This window comes from Psammomys obesus, unplaced genomic scaffold (genome assembly GCF_907164565.1).
Source record: "Psammomys obesus unplaced genomic scaffold, mPsaObe1.curated_primary_1811, whole genome shotgun sequence".
Taxonomy (NCBI): domain Eukaryota; kingdom Metazoa; phylum Chordata; class Mammalia; order Rodentia; family Muridae; genus Psammomys; species Psammomys obesus.
Window position 1 is genome coordinate 2503293 of NW_026587032.1, and position 17082 is coordinate 2520374.

Consider the following 17082-nt stretch of genomic DNA (forward strand, 5'->3'; position numbering starts at 1 on the left):
GCAGACTGCAAGCCGCTTGTAGGTCCTCTTCAGTCCTTGGCAAGAGGGTGGTCTAGCAGTGTCTGTTGCAGGGACCAGATTCTCTCCTCAACTGAAAGTTCAGAGTTGATTTCCATGTGACGATCCCTCAGATGTCCATCCCGCTATGACAGGACCAGCCAAGTGACGATGAATGAGATTTAGAACTTCTCCTTCAGCAGTCCCCAGTGCCCTTGTGCTTTGCCCACACATCCTTTGACACCTCTGCTTCTTTCTTCCTGAAGTTGGGGGTCACGGCCTTGTGAGGGACTCGGCCCCTTTACCTACCAGTCCCTATGATTCCCAGTTTACTGGCACGTACTTGGCTGGGGCTATTCACTTCGGTACTGGTGCTTTGGGCGGGCCATTCCTCATCCACTTCTCACTGGCCCTTGCTTCTCTCTGGTAGGGCACATGACTGACCTGATCTATGCAGAGAAGGACCTCGTACAGTCCCTGAAGGAGTATATCCTTGTGGAGGAAGCCAAGCTGTCCAAGATTAAGAGGTGGCCAATGTCCTAACCCCCCCCCCCCCCCAAGTCATCCCTGCTGCTCCTCTTCCTGAGCCCATCTCAGGTGTCTGTAAAGAAAGTCATTGAGAGGTGACCCGGAGAGCTGACCTACCGTTAACTTTTGCTAGTCCTCAGGAGTTGCTGAGAACAGGGGTTAAGAAGCTACCATCGTTTTTTTGTTTGTTTGTTTGTTTTTGTTTTTGTTTTTCTTTCTTTCTACTTAACACTTTTTAATTTACGTTGGAGTTCCCAGCTCTTACCTAGATTAACGGCTAGACGTATCTAGGAAGTTAACTATATTCATGCTTTATTATCTCTTGATGAAAGAGCCCCGGACCTCACCAGGGAAATTACCAGCCTTTGTGGGTGGGTGTGGCAGTCTCTTTTCCCTTTGGCTCTGCAGCTGGGCGAGCAAGATGGAAGCCCTGACCAGCAAGTCAGCTGCCGACCCCGAGGGTTACCTGGCTCATCCTGTGAATGCCTATAAGCTGGTGAAGCGGTTGAACACAGACTGGCCTGCATTGGGGGATCTGGTCCTGCAGGACTCAGCTGCAGGTGAGGAGCAGGATCAGCTGTGCCTGCGGCCTGCCTGCTTCTGCCTGGAATGGATACTTGTTGTTTTGTTTTCACGTCCCATCCTTTTGTAATGTTCCCTCGTCATGACATTTTTCTAATTACACTTCAGTAATACATCGTTTTATAACAAACTTCAAGAACATAAAGTGTATGGCATAAAAATCGTGACACTTAATCCAAGTACTCCATGATAAACACCATTAATATTATAATCTCGGGGGATGGAGAAATGTACCGTGGTGAAGAGCATGGGCTGCTCTTGCCGAGGAACCAAATTTGGTCCCTAGCACCTGTACGGTGGCTCACAACCACCTGTATTTACAGTTCCAGGTAATTTGACCCCTCTTCTGACCCCTGCAGGCACCGGTCACCTATGGCGCAGGTACACACACACAGGGAAAACACTCATTCATACACACAAAATAAACTTAAAAAATATTTTTAAAAAAATCCTGTAATTGTGGGCTGGTGAGATGGCTCAGTGGGTGCAGCCCTTACACGCAAGTGTGAAGACTGAAGTTTGTATCCCCAGAAGCCTTGGAAAGCCAGGCAGCGTGTTTGGCATCATCTCAGCCCTGGGGAGGCAGAGGTGAGATTTCCCAGGATAAGCTGGCTACCTGGACTAGCTGATCAGTAGTGAGCTCTGGGCTCAACCGAGAGATCTTGCCTCAGGGAATAAATAGAGTGTGACTGAAGAAGACAACATGGCCTCAAGTTCGAGCCTCCTCACACATTCACATGCATACATGTGCACCCATGTACATGAGAACATGCACACACACACATTTACAAACACCCCACATACATACACACACCAAAAAGAATTAATCTGCTTATGTGCACATCCATGTTACAAGAAAGGGAACTATACTTGGGCTGAAGCATAAGAACGAATTTGCTTTGAGGGACAAATGAATCAAAAAATGAGTCAAGTGTGCTGAGGGAAGCTGGGGAACAAACAGGCTTCCTCTCAATTATTTTCTAAGTGTGTCTTCTACAAACAAATCATGTCTGTGTGGATTCAACATGGACGTGGGCACAGTCCTGGACTTCCCAGCTTCTGTAGATGCCGCTCAGTGTGTCTGTGCCGTGACTGTAATGGATGGATACTCCTCCGTCCCAGTGATATTCTGTAACCCTGGTCAACTCTTTGCACCTGGGGTTGTTTCCAAATTTTTTCAGCCCTCTTTTCCATGCCTTTTGGCGTGTCTGCCTCTGATTATTTTTCTAAGTTAGATTCCTAGCGATGATATTTACAGGGCATAGCACGGATTTGTTAAAAGCTTTTTCTGGGCTGGTGCTTTCTCTGTGTGAACATGTTCCAGTTATCAAGAGGAGAGGATCTTGGTAATGGAAGGGTGGGCTGGAGGTGGGCCACGGGATTCCCGGCCTCTGGCTGGGCCTCTTCACTGAGCTGGGACTGCTGATTAACTTCAGACTAGCTGTCTCTCTGGCTGAGACTGGTTGCAGCCACGTGACCAGCTGGGGTTGGGCCTGGCTGGGGGCTGGGTAGTCTCTGGGGAGGCTTTGGTGAACTCAGCTCTGCTGGAGCTGTGCCTGTGAGAGCTCACTGCCTCCAGAAGCCGCTGCCTTTCCCAGACCCCACCCCACCCCTTCCTGGGCTGGGCCTGCTACTCAGAACAGCTCAGAACAGGCTGTTCCGCCTGCCTGCTGGAGCAGCAGGCAAGGAAGGCTGCACAGTTGCAGATGATCTCCGCTGTCTGATCTTGTCGTGTGTGTTTGTGTCTGTGTGTGTCCATACCGCGAGCCTTGTCATCAACGTCTGGAAATGCTATGGTGACCTGGAAGGTGATGGGACAGACCCGGAGAACAATCACGTGTTTTCATCTCTGATATTGTATGCTTGCCCTGAAATAAGGGGGAACCCTGACAGTACAGTGTCTATATCTAGGGCGTGTGTTTTCTTTTTCCTGGATACTAAAGTCTTCAGAGTTCCTGACGATACATCTGTGAAGGAGAGGATGGGGCAGCTTTCTGACACCCTGGCTTGCTGTGATGAGAGGAGGTGGCAGTGGGCGCTGCTACACTTGGAAAGAAGCCAGGGACAGAACGTGTTGGAGCTCCCCTCCCAGTTCCCAGTCCTTAGGCAGATTCAGAGGCCTGAATCATTAGTGTGGCAAGGCCTGTCTTCTACTCAGAGCCCTGAAATAACAGGAGTTGTGTCTCTGGCTTGGGGCTAGGGCTGAGGGCCCTAGAAAAGCCACCTGGGGTCATAGGACCCGGACTGTGGTCTTGGGTACAAAGTGGAGAGCTCATACCCTGACTGCTAAACTCTTAAGCTGTATGCAGGGCTCTTTGGTTCCAAATGAACAGCACAGGGAGGGCTATGGCAGGGAGGACTTCCTGAAGAAGGAAAATGCTTTGATGCTGTTGTTGTTACTACTATTATCCATTTGGGGTGCCGAACCCCAAATGGATGCGGGCAGGTGTTCTACCACTGAGCCTCCGGCCCACCAACAGACTTTGAAAGAAGGGACAGGGAAATCTCATTAGCCAGGGACCTAGTGACTGTCCCTGGTCCCCGGTAGGATTCTTTCCCCTGGCTCAAGCGTGACCTCTGTTCTCACTGTCATTTGGAAGGTTTTGTCGCCAACCTCTCGGTGCAGAGGCAATTCTTCCCCACCGATGAGGACGAGTCTGGAGCTGCCAGAGCCCTGATGAGACTTCAGGACACATACAAACTGGACCCGGACACAATCTCCAGAGGGGAACTTCCTGGTAACGCACCTTTGTTTACTTGTGTCTCTTCAGTGTCTGGACAGGGCAGACTGGCTTAGGTGCAGTTCACTGTCGGCGCTGGGGTCCCATTTGGTGCCCGTCTCCCATGCCTCAACCCCTGCCCTAATGTCTTGATTCAGATATCTGCCCCAAATTCAGCCCTTTCTTCTCTGGGCTCTCTCTCTCTCTCTTGAGTTCATATGGTCAGTCCTGTCCACCTGCCCCCTTATCTCTTGTTATGTTCCCCTTTCCTTGCTTTCTCTGCTGACTTCACATGAAGGTTCTGATTTTGCTCATCTCTCACACTTGTCCTAGATCCAATGCTCTTTTGAGCCCAGTTCTCTCCTGCTGAGGCTGCTGGGTAGTGGTTTATTTTCCCTGACTCTGTGGTTCCCACATACCCCTGGACCCACAGTGCCTTTGTCCACCCTGTCTGTGATCCCATTCTTCAAAGTCACCAGGAACACTGGACTGGTAGAGCCAGCTGGCAGGTTGAATGCAGGCATAACTTGAACTTCACAGTAGCATCTGGCAAGGATCACGTCTCTCTCTTTGACGTTCTAGAGTCTGGGGTACTGATCTCTGCCTTTTTCTCTCTTGACTTGTCATTTCTCCATTTTTATTTGTTTGCTTGTTTTGTTTTTAAAATTGAATTGGCCTTCTTCCTGCTTTTTGCCCACTGCTAGTGATTATAAGATTTGCTGGCCTTAGGAGGTTGTTTGTAACCAATAATAGCCAAGGATCCAGTTGGACCTCATAATGATTTAAACACCACCTTACTTCTTGGGAAGCCTAGGGGAGGTACAGCAGAGGCACCCAGGGCACAGAGGAGCTGTCTTCCTCCCTAGATGTCTGGTTACTGGCTAGCCAAGGCCTGGGGTCTTGATGTGGAAGACTCTGCTAAGCTGACAGGGGGAGGAGGGTTCTCTTTATTCCATCATCAGTCGGGTGTTGAGCCGGACCATGAGGCTAGAGTGAGAAGGTAATTCTGCGAAGCGTTTGTAGCTCTGAGGCATGGTTGGTGAGAAAAGAGAGCTCTATGCTGACAGGGTCCTTCCACAGTTAACAGGACCCTGAGTGCCCTGAATGGGGCTGGAGGGCAAAGGAAGTTCCTGTCCAGAACCTCAGCCTCTGCCCACCCTGAGCCCCTTCCCCAGGTGAGCCCGGCTCTTTTCATCACTTGATGTGGTTGCCATCCATTGATGATATGCAGATCTGTGTTCTTTGTCCAGGCATGCTCCTGGGTTTCCAAGCACGATAAGCCAGTGCCTGTAGACATCTTTACCTGGACATTCTGTGGACTGCACAAACTTCACCTGGGCCAGATTGACATTCCTATCTGGTTTTGAACTCTTAGTCCTCTGCCTTCATCTGTTGTCTTAGCGAGAAGCACCTCTGCCCATTGGCAGCCTAAGCCATAGTCTTAAAGCCTGTGGATTCTGTCTCTCTAATGCCCTCCGCCCTTTTCTGTATCTCCAGCTCACTCAGGATAATTTCTGAGTGCTCCTAAGCACAGATTTATCCACTTGAGTTTAATGCTTAGCTTTCAGGAGTAACCCCAACGTCTCCTTCTAGCTGGTCTTTGAGGTCCCCCTGCCTCCTTGGCTTCCTTGCTTATCGTTCTCAGCATCCATCTCCATCTTTCTGCTCTAGCAGCCTTACCCTCTCTGGGCTCCTCCCTGTCTGTCAGCCCTCCAGCACTCAGCTTAGCTGTCATTGTTCAGGGAGCCGACACTTGAATTTGCTTCTAGGGAGGATGCTGAGATCTGGAAGTCATTCTTCACATTCTTGGCATTCACAAGACATGCTGATTATGGCTACTGGTCTTTAACATCCTGAGGCGACATCTTCATTTGTCATCTCACGGAATTTTTGGCACTAGCCCTTTAAAACTGATGCTGGTGTTTCTATTTAGGTAGATTTGGGTAGATAGTGTATCTGTTTAGATAGGGGACTGAGGCTGAGGCTGGGTAACATACCAGCTGGGCAGGTATGCACAGACCTGGCCCGTCCAGGTCCGGAGCACAGCTTGCTTATCTGTGTTACACAGCCTGTCATAGTAGGTTCCTGGGTCCAAAGAGTCCAGGCAGAACCATGGAGACTTGTGGAGAAAGGAAAGGGGCCCCATAAGCCCCCTAATCCTTGGCCTGCCTACGACTCCATCCTGTGTTTACTCTCTTGACAGTCTATCCAATGTTGTCAGATCCTGAGTCACCAGAACACACAGACCCCAGTCTCTGCAGCCACTGCCATCCTGCAGCAGGGTTTCCTTCTGGGAAGAGGCCCACTGTGGACCTTAGGCAAAGATAGGGATAACAGGGAGACTTCTGTGGCCTGCAGGAGGTCCTAGCCCTCCTTGTTCCGTGGGATCTGCCCCCTCATTATTCTCTGAGAAACAAGAGTCTTTGCCATCCCAAGCCTCTCTTAAGCTCTACATCTGGGAGCTGTTGCTGTTTCTCAGGTTGAATCTGTCTTCATAGTCACTTTCCCCAGCAGATGTCCCACCCGGCATGAGGTCCACCGAGCTGATGCTCCAATGTCCCTGCCGGACTGCAGCCTTGGTTCTGTGACCCCATTGGTATCTGTCACCTGTGCCCATTCCCTGTATCTTCTTCCTCTTCGTCCCTTCTCATGTCACCCGTGTTCCCTTGAGCGCTAGTCTCGAACCTTCTCTGTTCTTTCCTTCTTCAGACTCCCCCTATGTGTGACTGCCCGAGTCTCTCATGTCACCTGAATTCTGTTCTTGAATTTGTCTAAGTTTTCTACGCTTCAGACTTATATGGCCAACAGTTGCCTTCCAAGTGTCCTCTCCTGCTGTGACCCACAGGACTTATACCCACTGACCTCAGGGCAGTGTCTCCATGGGATTCGTGGACCCCCTATCACAAAGCTCCTCCCAGCCCCCCTTGAGAGGAGGAGTCTTGAGGCTTAGACTATGAACTCTAATCTAAGCCATCCCAACCCACTTATGCTCACCATATTGGTGATAGTTCATGGTGTATGGCATGACATCTGGGCAGTATTCTGCTTGGGTAAGGTGCCTCTTTCAGTGCCACAGGCTTTCTCCAAAGCGAGCGTCTCCCTTCTTTAACCCAGAGCCGTTCCGGAGCCTGACTGTTGCTTTTCCTGCTTCAGGAACAAAGTACCAGGCCACACTGAGCGTGGATGACTGCTTTGGCATGGGCCGCACAGCTTACAATGAGGGAGACTATTATCACACCGTGCTGTGGATGGAGCAGGTGCTGAAGCAGCTTGATGCTGGGGAGGAGGCCACCATAACCAAGTCCCTGGTGCTGGACTACCTGAGCTATGCCGTCTTCCAGCTGGGTGACCTGCACCGTGCTGTGGAGCTCACCCGCCGCTTGCTCTCTCTTGGTAAGGAGGTTAGGGGCTGGGGCTGGCAAGGGAGCTCAGCTCTTCGGGCCACATGGCTTGATCATCTCTTGGAACCAAATACGTTTGATTGTCACCTGACCCGGGTTGAATGTCTTAGTGATTTCAACTGCCTTCCCAGCTGCTGACTAGCTCCTTACCTACAGTCCTCGTGTTAGGCCTTGTCTGGTTGCTGATGGCTATTTGAAGGCCTGTGACATCCTTGTGTACATGTGTGTGTTGCCCATGCACATGTGTGGGCATGTGTTTGCAAGCGCATGTACACAGGTACACATTCTGTGGCACTTTAAAAAATAAGGGCCTAGTGTTGTGTGGGTCGCACCACTATGCAGGACGGACCCTTGAGAATCAAGCTGTACTTCCGGGTTGCCACAGTGACGGTAATTCCATCTACTAGTGGCCTGAGGTCTAAAGTGGGACAGAGCGTGCCATTTATACTTTGTATGTCTTGTGAGGTGGGGCGGAGCAAGGCCCAAAGCACTGTGGGTTTATTAAAGCCCTCTAGTTGCACATCTTACCAATACATGAGAACGCTGTTGTCCGGAGTTTCACAGAGCATTGAGGATTTGGCTTGTCACTGATTTCCAGGGGACCCGAGTGTGAGGCCCCCTGCAAGGCCGGCGTGGGTGGAGGGTTTTGTAGATTCTGTCAGGCGAGTTAGTAAGAGCCTTGGACAAGGGGTCAGGACATCCTGGTTCTTCTTCTGTGGGGTCTCGTCTTGAGTCACTGAACACCTCTGGAAGTCAGTCTGATCTGGGGAGTGACATAGGAATCCTGCTATGGTACTTCAGATGCTGGGATGTCCACCAGAGTTGTGGCTCTTCCATTTTTTAATTAGTGAAGTAATTAAGTGGGTCAGTGTACAAGTGCCACAGTGTACGTATGGTCAGGGACCAACTCCAGGGAGTCTGTACTCTCTTCTCACACCTCTTAGGTCCTGGGCCTAGAACTCAGGCTGTCAGGTGTGGCAGCAAGCACCTGCTGAGCTATCTGGCCTGCCTTGTAGCCCCCCCTTTTTTTTTCTTTAACCAGTGTCTCAGCTGTAGCCAGTGTGTGACGTGGATGCTAGACCTCCCTACACTCCGAGGAGTGGCTTTAAATAGCTACAGCTAATCACAGGGAGGAGGCAGAACCCAAGACTCGAGGGGCCTCCTGGAGGCTTGAGAAGGGAACCCCCTAGTTACTAGCTAACTGTGCTCTGCTTCGTCTTCTTTGGACAAGACGAAGGAGCCTCTGATGGCTCTCCGTCTCTGACTGATATGCCCAGGTTAGACACAGCAGCCAGCAGAGCTCAGCACACCAGTGGGCTGCCAGGAGAGAAACGGCTCACGGAACAATTTCTGTAAGTGACCTGACAGATGCTTGCGGTTTCCCTGTCCTCACGTTTCGCTTTTTCCAGACCCAAGCCATGAACGAGCTGGAGGGAATCTGCGGTACTTTGAGCGGTTGCTAGAGGAAGAAAGAGCAAAACCGTTGTCAAATCAGACGGAAGCTGGACTAGCAACCCAGGAGAACTTCTACGAGAGGCCTGCAGACTACCTGCCCGAGAGGGATGTGTACGAGAGCCTGTGTCGTGGGGAGGGCATCAAACTGGTGAGGGCTGGGGAGGGGCCGGTGGTCAGGCTGGGCATCTGAGCGCTGGCCCTGGGCAGTCAGCACTGGGAAGCTCTGCTGCTCATTTGCACTTTGCTCAGCATCTGCTGAGGCTGGGAGCTGGGTATTCTCTGATGCGCAGGGCAGGCGATTGTCTCCTCGGTCGCTCCAGGAGAATTCCGGCCCCCCAGGGAATTGTTGCACCCCCCACTCACCCCAGTGTGCCTGCCTATCATTTGCCTCATGGATGGATGTGGATATGCCTCAGGTCCCCAGAGTAGTCACAGTATAAATGACACATAAGACTGAGTGGTTTAAAAAAAAAAAAGAAGTGACACTTGCTGGGCTTGGCGCCTGTGTCCTTGGCTTTTGAGAGCCCTAGGGTCCCACTGGTCCTAACAGATCCTTGTGAGGATGCTCTCACCTTTCCCGTGTCCCCCGATTGGCTCCCAGTACTTTCTATCTGGAAGGCTTCTCCCCATCCACAGTGCTTCAGGCCTAGTCAGATCTCCATGGAAAGGGCCAGGAAGTGTCCTCTGCCACAGGAGTTGTGGGGATGAGGTGATCTTGAGGGAGAAGGGGAGCTGTATGATTTGTGTGAGGTCACTTCCGACTTTGGTTTTCTTCTGAGGTGAAGCTGAGGACAGCCTTGGCCACGGAGGGGCTGAGGGACCTGTGCTCTGTGCTCCCCAGACGCCCCGGAGGCAGAAGAAGCTTTTCTGTAGGTACCATCACGGCAACAGGGTGCCACAGCTCCTCATCGCCCCCTTCAAAGAGGAAGATGAGTGGGACAGCCCGCACATCGTCAGGTACTACGATGTGATGTCGGACGAAGAGATCGCGAGGATCAAGGAGATCGCAAAGCCCAAAGTAGGTGTCTCTGTGGGTCCTGCTGGGGCACTGCTGGGCCACAGTCCCTCCAGCTGCCTCTGGGGGCCAGTTTGTCTGCTTGCCGATTCCTTCTCACCTGGTGGAAGGGCTGGTGTATGGGTCACTTTTTAGAAACTTCGTAGGCCCAGAAAAGTGATCTGGGGAGCTCTTGATCAGGACTGCAGTGAGAGGTGAGGGCTGAGGACCTCAGTGAGGTGGTGAGGGCTGCAGTGAGAGGTGAGGGCTGCAGTGAGGACTACAGTGAACTGTTTGACTTGGAGGAGGGTGTACATCTGTGTAATCTGGATATTCTTCATCTTCTCTACTTATTCATGTGTTTAAATTTTCGGTTCATACACACCTTACACATTTCTAACTAAGCTTATTTCTCATTGATTCTGTTTTTATTAATTTTCTTCTTGAGAGTATTTTAACTGGTTTCATTTTTATATTAGCATATAATTTATATTATATATTTAAATATTGAATAGCATTTTTCTCTTTTTTAATGTAAGTTCAGAATGGCTTCAAACTTGCCATATATATGTGTGTATATATATGTATATATGTACATGTGTGTATATATGTATACATACATATATATGCATAGACACATACATATATATACATACATACATAAATACATGCCCACTCATATGTGTATATATGGACAACCCTGAACTTCTGATCCTTCTGCCTCCACCTCCCAAGGGCTGGGATTGCAGATGTGTAATATTACATGGTTTATACAGTGCAGGCAATCAAGAGCGATGTCTCATATGTGTTCGGCCAGCACTCTTTTAGCTGAGCCATGTTCCTACCCTGATATGTCAAACACGGTTTTTGAAATATCTCTCACAGTGATAACTAGTGTTTATTGAGGTTGGTGTGACAGGGACTGTCTCTGGCATTTTATGTGTATAAACTGGTGTCTGTTGCAAAGACACTGATTCCATCTTTGTTTTCCCTTGAGGCACTTGAGGAAGCTGACCTGGGTAGGTCAGAGGTGGTAAAAGTTAATCCTTCCTTGACTTTTTTGGTTGACTTTCTTGGGTTATCTTGGTAGGACTGCCATGTGCCAGCAAGGAAGATGTTTTATCCTTCCTAATACTTACAGCTCCTTCATTTTGACCATCTTATTGTGCTGCCTTGAATTTCTAGAACGTTTTTTGCAATGGACCTTCTTGTCTTGTTTCTGAGTATCATGGAAATCCAATTCTGAGTATCATGGCTATTTGTTGCTATGTGCGCCACTGGCTTGCTGGTTTTGTATATATGTCATGCTGATACAGTTATTCTTCGATTTCCGGCCCATAGATGATTTGGTCCTATTTCCTCTCTTTTGAAGATAACTGTGGGCTGCCATTTCCGCAGCCTTCTGCTATCACAGGTGATTGGGAGGGAGGATGAGTTGGCTCCTATTGTGTTGTTTGTAGTAGAATTATGATTGCTGAGGTGGCCAGGAACTTCCGCTCACAGACAGACCTAAGATAGGTCCCTGTGATAGCCCTGGGGCCCGGGAGCCTTGGAAGAGCCTTGGTTTGAAGACCTTGCACACCAGTAGACAGGGTCTGTGGCTGGGATCAAGGATGTCCCTGAGGGTCAGTCTAGTCAGTGTGTGTGGATAACTGTAACCAGGACTCATTTTCACTTCCTGGGTCAGTTTCTAGAGAAGAAAACTATGTTCCTGGTTTCCAGCCGAGGGAAGCATTGTCAAGCCAAAATCTCCAGAGATTCCCTACCTGCCTTAGTCCCAGACACTGAGCATTTCTCTCTGTGCACGTGCATACATGGGCAGCGGGGATGGGGCAGGTGGCCAGCATGGGGCTAACTGGCTTCTGAACAGGAGCCATGTGACAAAGCATACACATCGGCCGTCATGAGCTGACCTCTTCTTTCCGGACGTGCAGATGCTATTCCGGCTTTGAAGCGGGGCCATTGAGCTTAGCTTGGCTTGTGGGGAATGCCTGGCAGCTGTCTGCGAGTCCCCAGTCTGCTTTCAAAATAGCCCCGTCTGTCCCCAGGGCAGAGCACAGCTGCCCAAAGTCTTTTTTGGGCACCAGGCCAATGCCGAGGCTCAGATGTTTGCACAGGCTAGTGACAATGGCTGTCATCAGGCAGGAATGGCCATCCACCAGGCTCAGAAAAGGACCGCAGACAGGAGCCCAGGGAAACCATCTTTCCTGGGTATTCTGGTTTCCATCTTAATATTAGACTGTTGTGAGGCAAAGTGATCAGGTGGGTCAGTTTACTTTCTGACCAGACTTCCAGTGTGGCTCTCCTTCTCCATCTCCTGTCACAGGCCACCACCACCTCTTGCCCTGATCCTTGTTCTAACATTTGTTAGTCATCTTCGCACTCTGGTCTCTCCTTTGTCAACTCTCCATAGGGTGGCACAATAGTCCTTCATTCCACTGGGAATGTCCCTGCCTTGCATCAGGCCTTTCCCGTCTCAGGTTGACCACAAGATGGCAGCAGACCCTGGCCTCTGCTTGCCTCTAGCCTCTTCTCATCTCACTACATCATGAAGCCTCATCCCGTGGCTGGTGCCCTTTCATTCCTGGGCCTTTGCACCAATGCTTCTTCCCTGTTGCTGTAACATAGTACCCTAACCTGGACCAGCAGGTCATTCCTCAGTGCCAGGGTCCTGAGAAGGAAGGGCCAGGGGATCAGAGAGAAAGAAGACGGAACGGGTGGGCTCAGGAGGTCCAATAAGTTATGTCTTATGCCACGCACGCTTTTTAAAAAGTTCAGCATCTTATGTACTGTTTCCAGAAGATAAATGAGACAGTGCCCCTGAAGAGCCATCATACAACGGGGCAAAGTCAGCAGGAAGGTAATCAAGCAGTGTTGCACAAGGAGAAGACAGGACATCTCAAGGGCAAGGACGTCAGAGAGGAGCACACAGCCTTGGGACTGATAGCCAGAGCCCCTTACAGTGGGAATGTCTGGTTCTTAGGATCCAAAGCTGAGCTCCCTGAGGCTCTGCGCCCAGGCCATTACTGGATCTACTAAGGATCAGACAAGCAACTGCATTCCTTCATACACGAGAGCCTCAGAGAATGCCTCGGATCAGCCCTGCTCTCCGCAGGACCTAAGCCACTTAATGCCCTGTGGCTGCACTCTCACGGCATTAAGCACACCCATGCTACGCTACAGTTACTTGGCTGGTTCTCTACTGTCTCCTCTTGACCAGGTTCTATGAAGGCAGGGGTCAGCCAGTGTGGCACCTGGCATGTAGTGGGCACCCATCCAATAGTTGTCAAAAGCAAGAGTCAGCACTACTGTGTTTGGCTCACCTATACTACCACCTGAACATGTCTGTCCTTACCAGGCTCATGTCATGTGAGCCCATTAGGACAGTCCACACCACAAGTAAGGCACCTGACCCCTTGCTGCAAACAACTCTATCCCTCCTGGCAGTACTGTTAAGCCTTCATATGGAGACTGGGGAGCTGAGGTAGAGGAAGAGGGTGTGTGTGTGTGTGTGTGTGTTATCATGCTCATGATGGGTGACCTCTGCGTGGCAGTTCATGTACTTCAGATTCCTGTCGTTTTCTCTGTTGACTCTGGGAGGGCCCCACGGGACTGAAAACTGTCTCCTTGCTGAGCAGTGGGAGCCCAGCAGAGCAGGAGGCACAGTAGACAGTGTTTGGATAGCTTCTTGGCAGAGGGTGGGAAAACTTGACCAAGCTAAGAGAAGCCCCAGGTCGAGGCTCAGAAATCGCCCGGTCTGAGCGTGGTGGAGTCATCAGACTGTGCTCCAGCAGTGTGGTGTGTGCGGGCCTCTCAAGAAAGGCCCTGTGTGGGGGAGATACAGGTACGGACCAAGCAGAATTCATAGGCAGAACAGCGCCTGCAGCATGGAAGGATAACTCTATCCTCTCTGACTTTTCAGCTCGCCCGAGCCACTGTTCGTGATCCCAAGACAGGCGTCCTCACTGTCGCCAGCTACAGGGTTTCCAAAAGGTGAGTGGGAGTAGCAGTGCCTTGGGATGGGTGGGTGGGGGCCAGCTGCTCAAGCCGGGCTCTGGAGCTTCCCAGCAAGGATGCAAGAGGCGGCTGCTGCTGCTGCTGCTGATACGGCTTATCCTGCCTGCTGCGTCTCCTCGCTCTCTGTAGCCTTTACTCTCTGTGGCCCGTTAGTGGTGGCCTTGACTGGGAAAGGATCGTAGGACTTCATCTAAGCCCGCCCATGCCTTTGGTTTTTGCCCTCTCCTTGGTTTTCCAGCTCCTGGCTAGAGGAGGCCGATGACCCTGTCGTGGCCCGAGTCAACCGTAGGATGCAACATATCACAGGCTTGACAGTGGAGACGGCAGAGCTGTTGCAGGTAGGCTGGTCCCTGCGGCCGGATGACTGGGGAAGGGTTCTGTTGGGCTAGGTGTTTTCCCAAAGTCCTCAGGCTGTGTGAGAGGGCTCTCCTCCTCCATTAGTTAGTCTCCTAACCAAAGTACCTGACAGAAGCAAATTGGCGGAGGGGAGAGCTGCTTCCGCTCACAGGTTCAGCCCGCCATGGTGAGGAGGCTTGGCATCAGGAGCTTGCAACCCGGCTTGTTCACAGCTTGCCAGATCAGGAACCGGAGAGCTCGGGCTGGCCAGGACCAAGAGTCGATATAACCTTCATAGTCCACACCTGCACTTCTGCTAGCCAGGTCCCAAAGATTCCAGCCTCCAGAAACAGTCCCGCCAACTGTGGAGCAATTGTCTGCCCACATGAGCCTTGAATTCACAGTCCCAGCATCCACATAAAAAGCCGTGTGTGGCTAAGCCTTTTCCTGTCACCCCAAGCGCTGTGGAGAATGCTGACAGGAGGGTTGCTGGATGACAGCTTAGCTCCAGGTTCAGGGTCTCGAGGGGATACGGTAGAGCATGATAGAGTGGACACACGGCATCCTTGTCTGGCCTCTGCATGCACACAGACATGTGGACACACCACATACATATCAGCATACAGGCGTGCACACACGCAGCTTGGGTGGTTTTTTTTTTTTTTGGCCTAGGGATATGGTATCTTTGGAGAGTTGGGTGCTTTGGGGCTGTGGGGACTGCTGACAAATTTTCCATGCTGTAATCTCTCACCAGGTTGCAAACTACGGAATGGGAGGACAGTACGAACCACACTTTGATTTCTCTAGGGTAAGGCTCCAAGCGCGAGTAGTTCCCTGGATGCTTTGAGATGACTGGATCTCCTAGAAACATTTCCGCTCCCACGCCCTGTCTCCTCCACCTCCCAGGTGAAAGGGGGAAGCTCTGCTGTCGGTGAATCACCCGCAGAGCCCGGTGGAACCTGGTTGTGTCCTGTCGATGTTGGAGTGTCTGGCTCAATAATAAAGCAAAGGACCTCTCTAGGTCCCTGTGAACATTTTTCTGACCCTTCCCCCTGCCTGTATGCTGCCTGGGGTTCCCTTTACCATCCTGTCCCATGTCCCGGCTGTTCAACCGAAGGCACGCTTAATACCGTCCCCTGGCCCTTTTTGGTCCCCGTCCTTTGGGGGGTGGTAAGTGAGTTGCAAACTTGGATAAAAGTTGTTGTCTGTTGCAGCGACCCTTTGACAGCGGCCTCAAAACGGAGGGAAATAGGTTAGCGACGTTTCTTAACTATGTAAGTACTGGGCTGGGCACATTTGTTCACTCTCACTTAATTTTATAGAGCGATGAGCGCGATGCTTTCAAGCGTTTAGGGACTGGGAACCGTGTGGCCACATTTCTAAACTACGTGAGTATGATCCGCTGCACCTGATGGGCCCTGTGGAGACCCTGGGCCCGGAGGGCTCCCGTAATCCCACCCCCACCAGGGCTCACAGTATCAGCTGTTGCACGGTGGTTTCCCAGTGCCCTTCTTGGCTAGAGAGAGTTGGCTTTGGTTCCCATCTCCGCGCTTGCCTTTCTCCTACTCCCTGGCTCCTTCCCACACCACGCCAACAGTAAAGAAAAAAATTATGATTAATTTTTTTTTTTAGCTGTAGTAAAATATATACAACATAAAAACTACCACCGCAACTTCTCCGTGTGCTCCGGGGATATTAAATAAGCCCCTAATGTGGATCATTTACCACATTACCGTAACTCTTCTCACCTCATAAAATGGAAGCTCTTTTGCATTAAACAGTGTTTCCAGAGTTAACTTCCCCACTGCCGCCCTGCTTTCCGAGACCACATAACCTCATCACAAGTGGAGTCCTGGAATTGTCTGTGCTTTCCACTGGCTGATTCCCTCAGCCCACTCTCCTTCACAAACGTGCATGTTGTGGCGTGGCCTGCTTCCCTTTTGAGGGGTACAGTGCTGCCCTGAACTTTGGGAGCAAGAGCCATGGTGGGCTCTGTCCTGGCGCAGAGGGCTGGGAATCCGGGGAGCACTTTCAGAAGGAAACAGCTTCCCTCCGCTGCCCCTCCCCAAGCACAGGCTGTCAGTTTACCTTTCCCTGTTGTGGTAGCCCGCTCTAAGGATGCACAGTCAAGAAGCTTAGAAGGAAAGCTCCTCTTTCCCTCCTTAAGTTTTAACTATGTGCTGGAGGCTGCTCTCTGCGCACACACTGCCGAGTGGACCCTATGCAGTCCCCATTGTGAAGTCTGACATTGAAGCCCGGGGGAGAGCTTGTTGTTCAGTTACTATGGAGATGAACACTGAAGAATTTGCCCAGGCATGGGGTTCAGTAAAGGCTTCATTTAGGAAACAGCATGTCATCGAGACTTGAAAGTTGAATGGAAAACTGTGGAACATTTTTTGGCAAAGGGGAAGGTGTGTGTGGAGGCCTGGAAGAGAGAGGGTTGGAGATGTTGGGAAACAGACAAAGGCTAGTCTATCTGGAGAGAGAGGCAAGTCAGACTGACTCGGAGACTCACCGGGCTTGAACCCCAGCACCACAGAAGCCACTGGGTTGTTAACTCCTTCTTATCATGAGCCCGCTGAGCACCTGCCCCTTCAGTTAGGCTGGTATGTGTCATGCTGGGAAATTTCTTAGCTCTAAATTTTACTACCTTATAGGGCATTTTTATTATAGCACAGAGAAAAACAAAACGCCAAAACCAAAGCCAAACAACAACAACCAAAACCCCACACCAAGTAAAAGTGTAATTTAGTTTTAGTCTTACCACAGGAGAGGCAGCGTGGCATTCTGGGAAGGTGAAGATCTAATTAGAGCAGCTAGAGCCAGAAAAATGGCCACGTAGGGAAAGGGGTACTCCTGAGATTGGAAGTCTTAGGGAACGCCTGTCTAGACCAGTGTGCTGAGCATAGTGGTTTAAGTAAGGCCCAGGCTCTGGGTGAGAATTCAAGATGGGCCAGCACTGGCTTTTTCTCTTTCTTTTTTCTTTTCTTTTCTTTCTTTCTTTCTTTCTTTCTTTCTTTCTTTCTTTCTTTCTTTCTTTCTTTCTTTCTTT

General features: G+C 50.7%; 1 protein-coding gene across 4 annotated transcripts in view; it reads left to right on the forward strand.

Annotated features, from left to right (window-relative positions):
* P4ha2 (prolyl 4-hydroxylase subunit alpha 2) overlaps positions 1 to 17082 on the forward strand; it is a 52108-nt gene that overhangs the window by 32160 nt on the left and 2866 nt on the right. For 2 of the 4 annotated variants that reach the window (XM_055602871.1, XM_055602872.1), the window contains exons 6-15: positions 428 to 524; positions 934 to 1085; positions 3708 to 3845; positions 6981 to 7220; positions 8638 to 8831; positions 9525 to 9701; positions 13600 to 13670; positions 13933 to 14032; positions 14785 to 14838; positions 15353 to 15418. In XM_055602871.1, the coding sequence (XP_055458846.1) occupies positions 428 to 524; positions 934 to 1085; positions 3708 to 3845; positions 6981 to 7220; positions 8638 to 8831; positions 9525 to 9701; positions 13600 to 13670; positions 13933 to 14032; positions 14785 to 14838; positions 15353 to 15418 (1289 nt within the window). Of the gene's footprint in view, positions 1 to 427; positions 525 to 933; positions 1086 to 3707; positions 3846 to 6980; positions 7221 to 8637; positions 8832 to 9524; positions 9702 to 13599; positions 13671 to 13932; positions 14033 to 14784; positions 14839 to 15244; positions 15305 to 15352; positions 15419 to 17082 lie in introns of all 4 variants that reach the window. The other 2 variants (XM_055602874.1, XM_055602873.1) reach the window with 2 other exon arrangements.